The 15670-nt window shown below is 46.0% G+C and overlaps 1 protein-coding gene across 1 annotated transcript in view; it reads right to left on the minus strand.

Annotated features, from left to right (window-relative positions):
• The window catches only part of LOC118378820 (unconventional myosin-IXAa-like), a 311583-nt gene that overhangs the window by 86011 nt on the left and 209902 nt on the right, over nucleotides 1-15670 (minus strand). The window contains 2 exon segments of the mRNA XM_052480840.1: nucleotides 7656-7790; nucleotides 10536-10652. Coding sequence (XP_052336800.1) covers nucleotides 7656-7790; nucleotides 10536-10652 — 252 coding nt within the window.

Consider the following 15670-nt stretch of genomic DNA (forward strand, 5'->3'; position numbering starts at 1 on the left):
CATGCCTACCAAATACCAGCTTATTCTAGGGCTACAATACCTCCTTTGCCAATTGGCCTGGACCCTTATCCTACTCTTTCGATGTTCCTCTGGTGAAGTAGAGGTTAACCCAGGCCCTGTAGCCCCCAGATCCACTCCTATTCCCCAGGCGCTATCGTTTGTTGAATTCTGTAACCGTAAAAGCCTTTGTTTCATGCATGTTAACATCAGAAGCCTCCTCCCTAAATTTGTTTAATTCACTGCTTTAGCACACTCTGCCAACCCGGATGTCCTAGCAGTGTCTGAATCCTGGCTTAGGAAGACCACCAAAAACTCTGACATTTCCATCCCCAGCTACAACATTTTCCGCCAAGATAGAACTGCCAAAGGGGGTGGAGTTGCAATCTACTGCAGAGATAGCCTGCAGAGAGTTCTGTCATACTATCCAGGTCTGTACTCAAACAATTTGAGCTTCTACTTTTAAAAATCCACCTTTCCAGAAACAAGTCTCTAATCATTGCCGCTTGTTATAGACCCCCCTCAGCCCCCAGCTGTGCCCTGGACACCATATGTGAATTAATTGCCTCGCATTTATCTTCAGAGTTTGTACTGTTAGGTGACCTAAACTGGGATATGCTTAACACCCCGGTCGTCCTACAATCTAAGCTAGATGCCCTCAATCTCACACAAATTATCAAGTAACCTACCAGGTACAACCCCAAATCCGTTAACACAGGCACCCTCAGATATCATCCTGACCAACCTGCCCTCTAAATACACCTCTGCTGTCTTCAACCAGGATCTCAGCGATCACTGCCTCATTGCCTGCATCCATAATGAGTCTGCGGTCGACCACCCCTTATGACTGTCAAATGCTCCCTAAAACACTTCACTACTTGACTACTGAAGTATGACCCAGAAGCCCTGTGACTACTGAAGTATGACCCAGAAGCCCTGTGACTACTGAAGTATGACCCAGAAGCCCTGTGACCACTGAAGTATGACCCAGAAGCCCTGTGACTACTGAAGTATGACCCAGAAGCCCTGTGACTACTGAAGTATGTCTATGTCAGTGCCAGACACATCACACAACAACAGAGGAACAGGAAGTGGAACTAGCCGGGACACCCAACTCCGCGGCTAGCAGGGCTATTTCATGTGTGCAACTTGACATGCCTATCCTTCCTCCCTAAAAGTAAAAAAGAGCAAATTCCACCCATGAAATTCTACATCCAACTTACATCATTACTATATTGACTCATTATGATGGTGCTTCTGAGTTTATCACGAAAAACTAAAGTTTACCTTTTTAAATGTTTCAATCAAATCCACATCTAGGACATAAAACGTCTTCACCACCCACAGGGCTCCGCAATAAAGGCCTAAACCTTCCTGTATTGTTCTCCTGCTCTCTCTCTGGGCTCTCTCTCTGGGCTCTCTCTCTCCTCTAGCTGCTCTCTCTCTCTGCTCTCTATCTCTCTGCTCGGCTCTCTCTCTGGGCTCTCTCTCTGGGCTCTCTCTCTCTCCTCTAGCTGCTCTCTATCTCTCTGCTCTCTCTCTCTCTCGGCTCTCTCTCTCTGCTCTCTCTCTCTCTCTGCTCTCTCTCTCGCTGGGCTCTCTCTCTGGGCTCTCTCTCTGCTCTCTCTCTGCTCGCTCTCTGCTCTCTCTCTGCTCGCTCTCTCTCTCTGCTCTCTCTCTCTCTGCTCTCTCTCTCTCTCTGCTCTCTCTCTCTCTCTGCATCATGTGCTGTATTGTGTTTGGCAGGCTGCCCGAGTTTTAACGGGCCGGGGCGGTGGTTACAGCTATAGATACAGCATTGTCAGTCATAGAGCAGAGCGACTCCGTCACAGAGAAACTCCGTCATTTCCCCTCGCTAACACTGATGGCCTGATCCCAGATCTATTTATGCTATTGCCTCTTTTTGGACTCATATTGGCAAGACCACACAAACAGATCTGGGATCAGGCTATGACAATCTCAGAAAAAATTAGTGAAGAGCAGAGAGGACTGTAGGAGTCACGGTATTGGGACTTAAGATGGATCCACATGACTCATAATGGTGATGTCGTACTGAAGTGGTAAGTGGAATAAAGGGGTACCGGTAAAGCTATTGAAATCCTATTTAAAAAATAATGGTCATTTTACACTTCATGAAGTTTACAGACTTAAGTGGACAGGTGATGTATTACGACTAAACTGACATTCTATTTACAAAATGACTCATAAAAAGATAAAACTGAATCCTGTGATTTCAAACATACCAGAGCACAGATGGTTTCTTCACGTTGGTGAGAAGTCTACACATCTCAGAAGGGTGCGTGAATGTGATACACTGTTTGCATATGTGGCCATGGGTTTGAGCTCCGATACATCTGGAAATCATTTTCATAGAGATGGAGAAGAAATGAAGGAGCAATTGGCATGTCGTTGTAAACATTGGAGCCCCTGTTGGGAATAGTATTTGGTACAGTCCTATTAGCTTTGGCCACTGTTCAAACATAAAACACTTCCTGCTGATAAGACTAAATGATTGGTTGGAGAGGTGAGACAGCCATGCTGATAAGACTAACTGATTGGTTGGAGAGGTGAGACAGCCCTGCTGATAAGACTAACTGATTGGTTGGAGAGGTGAGACAGCCCTGCTGATAAGACTAACTGATTGGTTGGAGAGTTGAGACAGCCCTGCTGATAAGACTAACTGATTGGTTGGAGAGGTGAGACAGCCCTGCTGATAGGACTAACTGATTGGTTGGAGAGGTGAGACAGCCCTGCTGATAAGACTAACTGATTGGTTGGAGAGTTGAGACAGCCCTGCTGATAAGACTAACTGATTGGTTGGAGAGGTGAGACAGCCCTGCTGATAAGACTAACTGATTGGTTGGAGAGGTGAGACAGCCCTGCTGATAAGACTAACTGATTGGTTGGAGAGGTGAGACAGCCCTGCTGATAAGACTAACTGATTGGTTGGAGAGGTGAGACAGCCCTGCTGATAAGACTAACTGATTGGTTGGAGAGTTGAGAGAGCCCAATGAGGGAGAGTAGGACTAAGTTGCATTTACTCCTGGGCACTGAGTAAGTTAGCTAGCTAATCCTAGATCTGTGCAACTTTTACCCGAGCGAGGGAGGTGGAGTAGGACTAAGTTGCATTTACTCCTGGACACTGAGTTAGTTAGCTAGCTGATCCTAGATCTGGGCAACTTCTACAAGAGCGAGCGAGGGAGAGTAGAGGTGTGGAGTATTTCCCTGATTCAAACGCCAGTGGGAGGGGCCATGACCACACTGTAATATTTAAACAAACACAAATCAGTCAGAATCTGGCAACCCTTCCACGTGGCCTCGTATTCAACCTAACCTCTGCAGTTCTACTGCAAAATAAACTCCCAAATGAAAACAGTTTATATTGTAAAATAAACTCCTATATGAAAACACGTCATCAGGTCGATCAAAAGGTGAGAGACGGCCACGTCCTCGGGTCGATTATGTAATGCTGTGTGTGGTTGCTAAAGAGACATCTGTGATGCAAGTGACCAACTCCAGGTAACACCATGTTCTATGGTTGGAATCCCAGAGAGGATGTAGCCTGCTGATGTTGACTGTCAGAAGTCAGCTGGAAGCAGCAACAGGGTTGTTCATTAGGCACTCAACTTTTTTTGCTTTCTACTGCAAAACACTTTGCTACGTTGAGCCCTAATGAGCGTGACTCTGGTCATGGTGAGCGACGGCACTGGGCAAGACACAGCATTGGCCGAAGTAACCATGGTGACGGCTCATGTTATGGGATGGCATGGGATGCTCTCTGCTCCAAGGTATCAGGTTGGAGTGAGACTAGAGTTCTGTGTGTGTGTGTGTGTGTTCATCATTTATGTCACCCCAAAGGGGGAGTGCAAATCAACAGTGTGTGTAATCAAAGCAGCACGCCTCCGAACATCCACACGACGGGACAAAAACACCACGGCAAGGAACCATGTTCTGTTGGGAAAACAACAACAAAAAAACTCCCAAAACACTCACCACACTCAAAAGAGTGCATAAGAAACTCACCACAGTCCAAAGTTATCCTACTATGCTAGGCTAACTGGGCTAAATGAAGGAATTCAGAAGTCTTCATAAGCCAGGCACTAGCGCGCTAGGCTAACTGGGCTAAATGAAGGAATTCAGAAGTCTTCATGAGCCAGGCACTAGCGCGCTAGGCTAACTGGGCTAAATGAAGGCATTCAGAAGTCTTCATGAGCCAGGCACTAGCGCGCTATGCTAACTGGGCTAAATGACGGTATTCAGAAGTCTTCATAAGCCAGGTACTAGCGCGCTAGGCTAACTGGGCTAAATGACGGCATTCAGAAGTCTTCATAAGCCAGGCAGTAGGGCGCTAGGCTAACTGGGCTAAATGAGACAAAACAATAAATCCCACGCAGACAAAACAAGATGAGCCCATCTCCAGGGCTGAGTCTAGAATATAACCCTATTCCCATAGGCCTACAGGGCTTAGTCAAAAGTAGTGCACTATATAGGGAATAGAGTGCCAACTCTGGTCAAAAGTAGTGCACTATATAGGGAATAGGGTGCCAACTCAGGTCAAAAGTAGTGCACTATATAGGGAATAGGGTGCCAACTCTGGTCAAATGTAGTGCACTATATAGGGAATAGGGTGCCATTTCCAAAGCAGGCCAGGTGATTATGAGTGGTAAACAAAGACAGACAGAGGGGAGACAGACGGATTTACTCGAGTCGGGTGCCAAGAGGGCCAAAACACCCTCATCAAAACCAGATCAAAACACTACGTCTGGAAACCTTAGCGCGCGTAAATTCCTGACCTGCTACAGTAAACAATGCATTTACTGCATTCCTTCTGACCATGAGGAAATAGCCCTTTTTCACAACACTATCCACTCTATTGACAATGTAGTGACACTCACACACACACACACACACACACACACACACACACACACACACACACACACACACACACACACACACACACACACACACACACACACACACACACACTCTCTGTCTCAGACAGTATGACGCTAACACAAACCCACTGGGACACACACACACACTCTCTGTGTCTCAGACAGTATGACGCTAACACAAACCCACTGGGACACACACACACACTCACACGTTCCAGCAGGTATATCTCACTGATCATCCCCAAAGCCAACACCTCATTTGGCCTCATTTCCTTCCAGTTCTCTGCTGCCAGTGACTCGAACGAATTGCAAAAATCGCTGAAGTTGGAGACTTATATTTCCCTCACCAACTTTAAACATCAGCTATCTGAGCAGCTAAACGATCGCTGCTGCTGTACATAGTCCATCTGTAAAAAGCCTACCCAATCTACCTACCTCATCCCAATACTGTTTTTATTTACTTTTCTGCTCTTTTGCACACCAGTATCTCTACTTGCACATCATCCTCTGCTCATTTATCACTCCAGTGTTAATCTGCTAAATTGTAATTATTCGCTCCTATGGCCTATTTATTGCCTACCTCCTCATGCCTTTTACACACACTGTATATAGACTTTATTTTCTCTACTGTCATTGACTTGTTTATTGTGTTATTAGCTTGTTTATTGTTTACTCCATGTGTAACTCTGTGTTGTTGTCTGTGTCGCACTGCTTTGCTTTATCTTGGCCAAGTCGCAGTTGTAAATTAAAACTTGTTCTCTACTAGCCTACCTGGTTAAATAAAGGTGAAATAAAAAAAATAAAAACTCACACACGGTGACTCTCTGTCTCACACAGTATGACCCTAACACACACCCACTGACACACACACACACACACACACACTGACTCTCTCTCACACAAACCCAATGGGACACACACACACACAGGTTATGTACTCTGACGTAAAGAGCCAGATGTCACCGCTAAAGAGCCAGACGTCACCGCTAAAGAGCCGGACGTCACCGCTAACGAGCCGGACGTCACCGTCACCACTAAAGAGCCAGACGTCACAGCTAACGAGCCGGACGTCACCGCTAACGAGCCGGACGCCACCGCTAACGAGCCGGACGTCACCGCTAACGAGCCGGACGTCACCGCTAAAGAGCCAGATGTCACCGCTAAAGAGCCAGACGCGACATCACCGCTAAAGAGCCGGACGTCACCGCTAACGAGCCGGACGTCACAGTCACCACTAAAGAGCCAGACGTCACAGCTAACGAGCCGGACATCACCGCTAAAGAGCCGGACGTCACCGCTAAAGAGCCAGACGTCACCGCTAAAGAGCCGGACGCCACCGCTTAAAGAGCCGGACGTCACAGCTAACGAGCCGGACGCCACCGCTCACCACTAAAAAGCCAGACGTCACAGCTAACGAGCCGGACGTCACCGCTAAAGAGCCAGACGTCACCGCTAACGAGCCGGACGTCACCGCTAACGCAGCCGGACGTCACCGTCACCACTAAAGAGCCAGACGCCACAGCTAACGAGCCAGACGTCACCGCTAACGCTAAAGACAGACGCCACCGCTAACGAGCCGGATGTCACCGCTAACGAGCCGGACGTCACCGCTAACGAGCCGGACGTTACCGCTAATGAGACGGACGTCACCGCTAACTAAAGAGCCGGACGTCACCGCTAACGAGCCGGACGTCACCGCTAAAGAGCCGGACGTCACCGCTAACGAGCCGGACGTCACCGCTAAAGAGCCAGATGTCACCGCTAAAGAGCCAGATGTCACCGCTAAAGAGCCAGACGTCACCGCTAAAGAGCCGGACGTCACCGCTAACGAGCCGGACGTCACCGTCACCACTAAAGAGCCAGACGTCACAGCTAACGAGCCGGACGTCACCGCTAACGAGCCGGACGTCACCGCTAACGAGCCGGACGCCACCGCTAACGAGCCGGACGTCACCGCTAACGAGCCGGACGTCACCGCTAACGAGCCGGACGTCACCGTCACCACTAAAGAGCCAGACGTCACAGCTAACGAGCCAGACGTCACCGCTGACGAGCCGGACGTCACCGCTGACGAGCCGGACGTCACCGCTAAAGAGCCGAACGTCACCGCTAACGAGCCGGACGTCACCGCTAACGAGCCGGACGTCACCGCTAAGGAGCCGGACGTCACCGCTAACGAGCCGGACGTCACCGTCACCACTAAAGAGCCAGACGTCACAGCTAACGAACCCGACGTCACCGCTAACGAGCCGGACGTCACCACTAACGAGACAGACGTCACCACTAAAGAGCCAGCCATAGAGAATGATTACAACCATTAGAATGGACAGTCCCATTCAAGTCAACATTCCGTGATGGACGGACCCACAGACATATTATACTTAAACTTGTATCCATCCCATTCTTTTTCTATTGTTACATCATGGAGCATTGGATTAAATAGGAAACTTTATTGTCCACACAAAACTGTAATTCAAACAGTTAAAAATGGAATGCCAGTCGGTGTGTGACTGTCAACACGCCTTATTCTGTGGTCCATGCGTACTGACTCACAGACACACACAGTGGAGGCTGCTGAGGGGAGGGACGGCTCATAATAATGGCCGGAACGGAGCAAATGGAATGGCATCAAGAACATGTGTTTTGACGTATTTGATACCATTCCACTTGTTTCCCGCTCCAGCCATTACCACGAGCCCGTCCTCCCCAATTAAGGTGCCACCAACCTCCTGTGGACAAACACACAGAAAGAGACCTTACCTGTTCGAGCTTGAAGAGGTGCTGGTTGAAGTAGTGATGGAGCCTCTCGTTGGCCAAGTTGATACAGAACTGCTCAAAGCTGTTGTTCTCGTAGTCTTCAAAGCCAAAGATGTCCAGCACTCCAATTGAAAGAATCTGAAGTGAAAGAGAGAGTTTAGTTAGATGTGTTAAATCTATATTGAAATATTAAACATTTTAATACATAACTCAACTCAGAAACAAAGACAATGAACTCTTGATGAATCTTCCACTACAGACCCTGGTTTGATCACGGGCTGTACCACAACCTGAAGTCCCCCAACAATTGAGAGATAGATGAGGACTGAGGGACACAACAGAGAGATAGATGAGGACTGAGGGACACAACAGAGAGATAGATGAGGACTGAGGGACACAACAGAGAGATAGATGAGGACTGAGGGACACAACAGAGAGATAGATGAGGACTGAGGGACACAACAGAGAGATAGATGAGGACTGAGGGACACAACAGAGAGATAGATGAGGACTGAGGGACACAACAGAGAGATAGATGAGGACTGAGGGACACAACAGAGAGATAGATGAGGACTGAGGGACACAACAGAGAGATAGATGAGGACCGAGGGACACAACAGAGAGATAGATGAGGACTGAGGGACACAACAGAGAGATAGATGAGGACGGAGGGACACAACAGAGAGATAGATGAGGACCGAGGGACACAACAGAGAGATAGATGAGGACTGAGGGACACAACAGAGAGATAGATGAGGACTGAGGGACACAACAGAGAGATAGATGAGGACAGAGGGACACAACAGAGAGATAGATGAGGACCGAGGGACACAACAGAGTCTCTCACATGACCCCAAACCACAGCAGTGTAAATCTAACCTCATTTGCTCTCTCTCACACTTGCACACACACACTTGCACACACACACTTGCACACACACACACACACACACACACACACACACACACACACACACACACACACACACACACACACACACACACACACACACACACACACACACACACACACACACACACACACACACACACACACAGAGATGATGGCCATAATGCCATTTGCAGCAATGTTCTGGGCACACATGTGGACACACCAACACACAGATTTGGGAGGAGAGAAGCAAATATGATCTGTGATCTAATCCTTTGGATGCCCGCTGGGCAAAGCCAGCCAGCTGCCACACGGTTCCCACACAGTGCTTTCCTCATTTCACCCCCAGCCGAGAGAGAGAGAGACGACGTTGGAGGCAGCTTATGGTAGAGAAACTTAAATTATCTGGCAACCGCTCCGGTGGACATTCCTGCAGTCAGCATATCAATTGCACGCTCCCTCAAAACGTTAGACATCTGCGGCATTGTGTTGTGTGACAAAACTGCACATTTTAGAGGCCTTTTATTGTCTCCGGTACAAGGTGCACCTGTGTATTTAAATTAGCAGCCTTGATATGCCACACATGGATGGATTATCTTGGCAAAGGAGAAATACTCACTAACAGGGATGTAAGCAAATTTGTGCACTACATTTTAGAGAAATAAGCATATGGAAAATGTATGCAATATTTTATTTCAGCTCATGAAACATGAGACCAACACCTTACATGTTGCATTTATATTTTTGTTCAGTCTAGTTACAGGGGAGAGGAGGGGGGATGAACGAGCCAATAGGAAGCTGGAGATGATAATCAGGTGGCCATGATGGTATGAGGGTCAGATTGGGAATTTAGCCAGGACACTGGGGTTATAATAAGTGCCATGGTATCTTAAGTGACCACAAAGAGTCATGACAACCTAAAGACAGCACCTTACACAGGGAAATGTCCCCAATCACTGCCCTAGGGAATTAGAATATTTTGTTAGGGACCAGAGGAAAGAGCACCTCCTGCTGGCTCTCCAACACCACTTCCAGCAGCATCTGGTCTCTCATCCTGGGAACAACTAGGACCAACCCTGCTTAGCTTCAGAAGCAAGCCAGCAGTGGGATGCAGGGTGGTCTCCCATCCAGGGACTGACCAGGACCAACCCTGCTTAGCTTCAGAAGCAAGCCAGCAGTAGGATGCAGGGTGGTCTCCCATCCAGGGACTGACCAGGACCAACCCTGTTTAGCTTCAGAAGCAAGCCAGCAGTGGGATGCAGGGTGGTCTCCCATCCAGGGACTGACCAGGACCAACCCTGCTTAGCTTCAGAAGCAAGCCAGCAGTAGGATGCAGGGTGGTCTCCCATCCAGGGACTGACCAGGACCAACCCTGTTTAGCTTCAGAAGCCAGCCAGCAGTGGGATGCAGGGCGGTCTCCCATCCAGGGACTGACCAGGACCAACCCTGTTTAGCTTCAGAAGCCAGCCAGCAGTGGGATGCAGGGTGGTCTCCCATCCAGGGACTGACCAGGACCAACCCTGTTTAGCTTCAGAAGCCAGCCAGCAGTGGGATGCAGGGTGGTCTCCCATCCAGGGACTGACCAGGACCAACCCTGTTTAGCTTCAGAAGCCAGCCAGCAGTGGGATGCAGGGCGGTCTCCCATCCAGGGACTGACCAGGACCAACCCTGTTTAGCTTCAGAAGCAAGCCAGCAGTGGGATGCAGGGCGGTATGCTGCTGTGTGTCAGAGTTTGCATGAAATATGTGTGTGTGTGTGTCTGTGTGTGTTGTGTATGTGTTGTGTGTGTTGTGTGTTGTGTATGTGTTGTGTGTGTTGTGTATGTGTTGTATGTGTTGTGTGTGTTGTGTATGTGTTGTGTGTGTGTGTTGTGTGTGTTGTGTATGTGTTGTGTGTGTGTTGTGTATGTGTTGTGTGTGTGTTGTGTGTTGTGTGTGTTGTGTATGTGTTGTGTGTGATGTGTTGTGTGTGTTGTGTATGTCCAAATCCTACCTTGGCACTGTGCTCCAGGTCTTTGTTGTTGAGCAGAGCATGGTTGGTCCTGAACACGATCCAGTCAAACAGGGCGCTGTACAGGGATTTGGCCATGGAGTCCCGAACAGTACCAGCCTACACACACAGACACAATCATGAGACATGAATGCAATTTACAGTCTGCTCCAATCACAGTGCTATACACACACTGTACATTCATTTAATCTGGACCATGAGTTGATCCTCCTGTAACCCCCCCTCCCCCTCTCTCTCATTCACACACACACACACACACACACACACACACACACACACACACACACACACACACACACACACACACACACACACACACACACACACACACACACACACACACACACACACACACACACACACACACACACACACACACACAGTTGTTGAAATCCTTACATTATGTAGATTAGATACAAGCAACAATGGCAAACATGAATTAAATAATCTGCTGCACTTTACACAACAAGTGAATCTCTAATGTATTAGTCTGTTGATCTGGGACTATCTATCTAACTCTCTAATGTATTAGTCTGTTGATCTGGGCCTATCTATCTAACTCTCTAATGCATTAGTCTGTTGATCTAGGCCTATCTAACTCTCTAATGCATTAGTCTGTTGATCTAGGCCTATCTAACTCTCTAATGCATTAGTCTGTTGATATAGGCCTATCTAGCTCTCTAATGCATTAGTCTGTTGATCTAGGCCTATCTAACTCTCTAATGCATTAGTCTGTTGATCTAGGCCTATCTAACTCTCTAATGCATTAGTCTGTTGATATAGGCCTATCTAGCTCTCTAATGCATTAGTCTGTTGATATAGGCCTATCTATCTAACTCTCTAATGCATTAGTCTGTTGATCTAGGCCTATCTAACTCTCTAATGCATTAGTCTGTTGATCTAGGCCTATCTAACTCTCTAATGCATTAGTCTGTTGATATAGGCCTATCTAGCTCTCTAATGTATTAGTCTGTTGATATAGGCCTATCTATCTAACTCTCTAATGTATTAGTCTGTTGATCTAGGCCTATCTAACTCTCTAATGTATTAGTCTGTTGATCTAGGCCTATCTATCTAACTCTCTAATGCATTAGTCTGTTGATCTAGGCCTATCTAGCATTCTAATGTATTAGTCTGTTGATCTAGGCCTATCTATCTAACTCTAATGTATTAGTCTGTTGATCTAGGCCTATCTATCTAACTCTAATGTATTAGTCTGTTGATCTGGGATCTAGGCCTAATGTATTATCTATCTAGGCCTAACTCTCTAATGTATTAGTCTGTTGATCTAGGCCTATCTATCTAACTCTCTAATGTATTAGTCTGTTGATCTAGGCCTATCTATCTAACTCTCTAATGTATTAGTCTGTTGATCTAGGCCTATCTAGCATTCTAATGTATTAGTCTGTTGATCTAGGCCTATCTATCTAACTCTCTAATGTATTAGTCTGTTGATCTAGGCCTATCTATCTAGCTCTCTAATGCATTAGTCTGTTGATCTAGGCCTATCTAGCATTCTAATGTATTAGTCTGTTGATCTAGGCCTATCTATCTATTGCTCTCTAATGTATTAGTCTGTTGATCTAGGCCTATCTATCTAACTCTCTAATGCATTAGTCTGTTGATCTAGGCCTATCTATGCATTGCACCAGCTGAGCAAAGCAGTCTGTGATCTCTCTAATGCATTAGTCTGTTGATCTAGGCCTATCTAACTCTCTAATGCATTAGTCTGTTGATATAGGCCTATCTAGCTCTCTAATGCATTAGTCTGTTGATATAGGCCTATCTATCTAACTCTCTAATGTATTAGTCTGTTGATCTAGGCCTATCTAACTCTCTAATGCATTAGTCTGTTGATCTAGGCCTATCTAGCTCTCTAATGCATTAGTCTGTTGATCTAGGCCTATCTAGCATTCTAATGTATTAGTCTTTACATCAACGTACAGGTCTGCCAGTCTGTCTCTGTCCGCCTGTGTCTGTCTTTGTCTCTACTGTATTTCCTATTGCATATATCTTCCCATTTGTATAATTATCGCTCCATCTCTTTATATGTCTCTATATAGACATCTACCCATTTTAACTGTCTCCCTGTCTGTTTACACATCTCTCAATCCAGATATATGTCTGTCTGCCATCTGCAGTATCACTGACTCAGGGATGCGGGTCCATTTGAATAAACTATCGTTTGCCCCATCTGCTTCTCCAACAGAGGACAGAAGCCCAGCCAACACCTGCTCTCTGAACAGTACTGCATTGCACCAGCTGAGCAAAGCAAAACCAAGGTCCACAGTCTGTGTTTCTCTCTGCATTTAAGCTGATCAATGTCACCTTAACAAGCTTTGACGTGTGTACTATAGAGAGTCTAATGAACAAGTGGATAATCATCAACATTCTGACCTGATCTGTTCTATCATCAACATTCTGACCTGATCTGTTCTATCATCAACATTCTGACCTGATCTGTTCTATCATCAGCATTCTGACCTGATCTGTTCTATCATCAACATTCTGATCTGTTCATTCATCAACATTCTGACCTGATCTGTTCTATCATCAACATTCTTACCTGATCTGTTCTATCATCAATATTCTGATCTGTTCATTCATCAGCATTCTGACCTGATCTGTTCTATCATCAACATTCTGACCTGATCTGTTCTATCATCAACATTCTGATCTGTTCATTCATCAGCATTCTGACCTGATCTGTTCTATCATCAACATTCTGACCTGATCTGTTCTATCATCAACATTCTGACCTGATCTGTTCTATCATCAGCATTCTGACCTGATCTGTTCTATCATCAACATTCTGACCTGATCTGTTCTATCATCAACATTCTGACCTGATCTGTTCTATCATCAACATTCTGACCTGATCTGTTCTATCATCAACATTCTGATCTGTTCTATCATCAACATTCTGATCTGTTCTATCATCAACATTCAGATATGTTCTATCATCAGCATTCTGACCTGATCTGTTCTACCATCAACATTCTGACCTGATCTGTTCTATCATCAGCATTCTGACCTGATCTGTTCTATCATCAACATTCTGATCTGTTCTATCATCAACATTCTGATCTGTTCTATCATTAACATTCTGACCTGATCCGTTCTATCATCAACATTCTGACCTGATCTCTTCTATCATCAACATTCTGATCTGTTCTATCATCAACTGATCTCTTCTATCATCAATGCTGTTCTATCATTCTGATCTGTTCTATAATCAACATTCTGACCTGATCTGTTCTAACATCAACATTCTGATCTGTTCTATCATCAACATTCTGACCTGATCTGTTCTATCATCAGCATTCTGACCTGATCTCCAAGGACACAAGACATTGGGGAATGTGAAGTATTTTCTGTCAAGTGTATTTATGTGGTTCATCTTTCCCCTCTGAACCTGTAGAGGTGTTGAACTCGAAGATTAAACTACCCTCTTTACATTCCATAACTCTTCAGACAGTCGGTCTAATGTCACAATGCTGTTATATAGTCCTTTGTTCAGATAGACTTCCACCTATATGGAGACTACGCATCACAAGAAGTCTCACATCCGCTACATAACACCATTGTTGATAGCGGTTAGCTCACAGCCTACCAAGCCCACAGGCGCTAACTGTAGTGTCAGTGTAACATGTTAGCATGCCAGAAAAGTTCCTCAAATGCTAACAATGTTAGCTAGCCAACAGTAGTGTAACGTCTGTTAGCATGCCAGCTAACAGCAAACAAGTTCCTTCTGGTTTTTCTATGATGCCCCAAGCCCTGCTGTGCTACAACACTACAGATTTAGGTGTTTTGAGATTCAGAGCCAAAACTTTAAGTGTCTCCAGACAGACACATCACTTTTTGGATACTTCAGCTGTCCATAAAAAACAACAGTACCAAGACAGACGATTACGTGCCTCAACAAGCCAAGGGAAAATATGCTCTCCACTTACAGATGATGAAAGGCATGCTAAGCTAATATAAGTGGAGTTGGAATGAGGACTTGGAGATACGACCATCAGCTTTTGGCAGTTTGGAGTGTTATGGAAAGGGATTGGGCAGTGGAGGAGCAAAACAGAATTCTATTGGTCCCCAAATGACTGGATGATCTTTGTGACTGGGAGGCTGTATACAGGGACCCTTCTGGCAACTGCCACATTGACGACAAAGTTACTCCAACAGTAGGCCATCTTATGCATGCTTTGTGTAGCTACTGTAGCTCATATAGGGTGAATATGGGCTAATGTGAGTGGAGTTCGTTTCAGTTTAGCTGTGGTTGGTCAGACATGAGTCACCTCAGTCAAATTCCACGTTTTACACTGTTTTTTTCCCCCTCATAACTCTTTGCATAAGTTCTAATATACATTTGTGTGTTTTGAATTACTTATCACCTTAGATAAGTAATAGATAAGCGCTGTCCATTTCATTGTGTTAAGCTTTGAAACAACATCTAAAATGACCATGTTTTACACTGCTGTTGAATTTTTTTCAAATTGATCATCACAGTGAGGTGAGTATTAAAAGCACTATACCTTTTTGATTATGAGTAGAACCTGATGGAGGAACAATAGAGCCCTGAGTACCAGACCATTAGAACCTGATGGAGGAACAATAGAGCCCTGAGTACCAGGGCATTAGAACCTGATGGAGGAACAATAGAGCCCTGAGTACCAGGCCATTAGGACCTGATGGAGGGACAATAGAGCCCTGAGTACCAGGCCACCGATGGGGAACAATAATAGTACCAGGCCCCTGATGGAGGGACAACAGAGCCCTGAGTACCAGACCATTAGGACCTGATGGAGGGACAATAGAGGCCTGAGTACCAGGCCATTAGGACCTGATGGAGGGACAATAGAGCCATGAGTACCAGGTCATTAGAACCTGATGGAGGGACAATAGAGCCATGAGTACCAGGCCATTAAGGACCATGTTCCTGAACAGCTTTCACTTGGTTTTCCAAGTTAAGCACTGGGTAGCTGCAGGAACAGGGTTGGAGAGCTCATGGCATACAGAGTTTGGGTGGAATATCAGCTGTGGCCCAGCGAGGGCATGCTCCTCAAACAGTGCTTGATGCATGGAGTGTATTCTTATATTTATTTCTCAGGCTGTTCATA

This window comes from Oncorhynchus keta, chromosome 26 (assembly GCF_023373465.1).
Source record: "Oncorhynchus keta strain PuntledgeMale-10-30-2019 chromosome 26, Oket_V2, whole genome shotgun sequence".
NCBI classification, from domain to species: domain Eukaryota; kingdom Metazoa; phylum Chordata; class Actinopteri; order Salmoniformes; family Salmonidae; genus Oncorhynchus; species Oncorhynchus keta.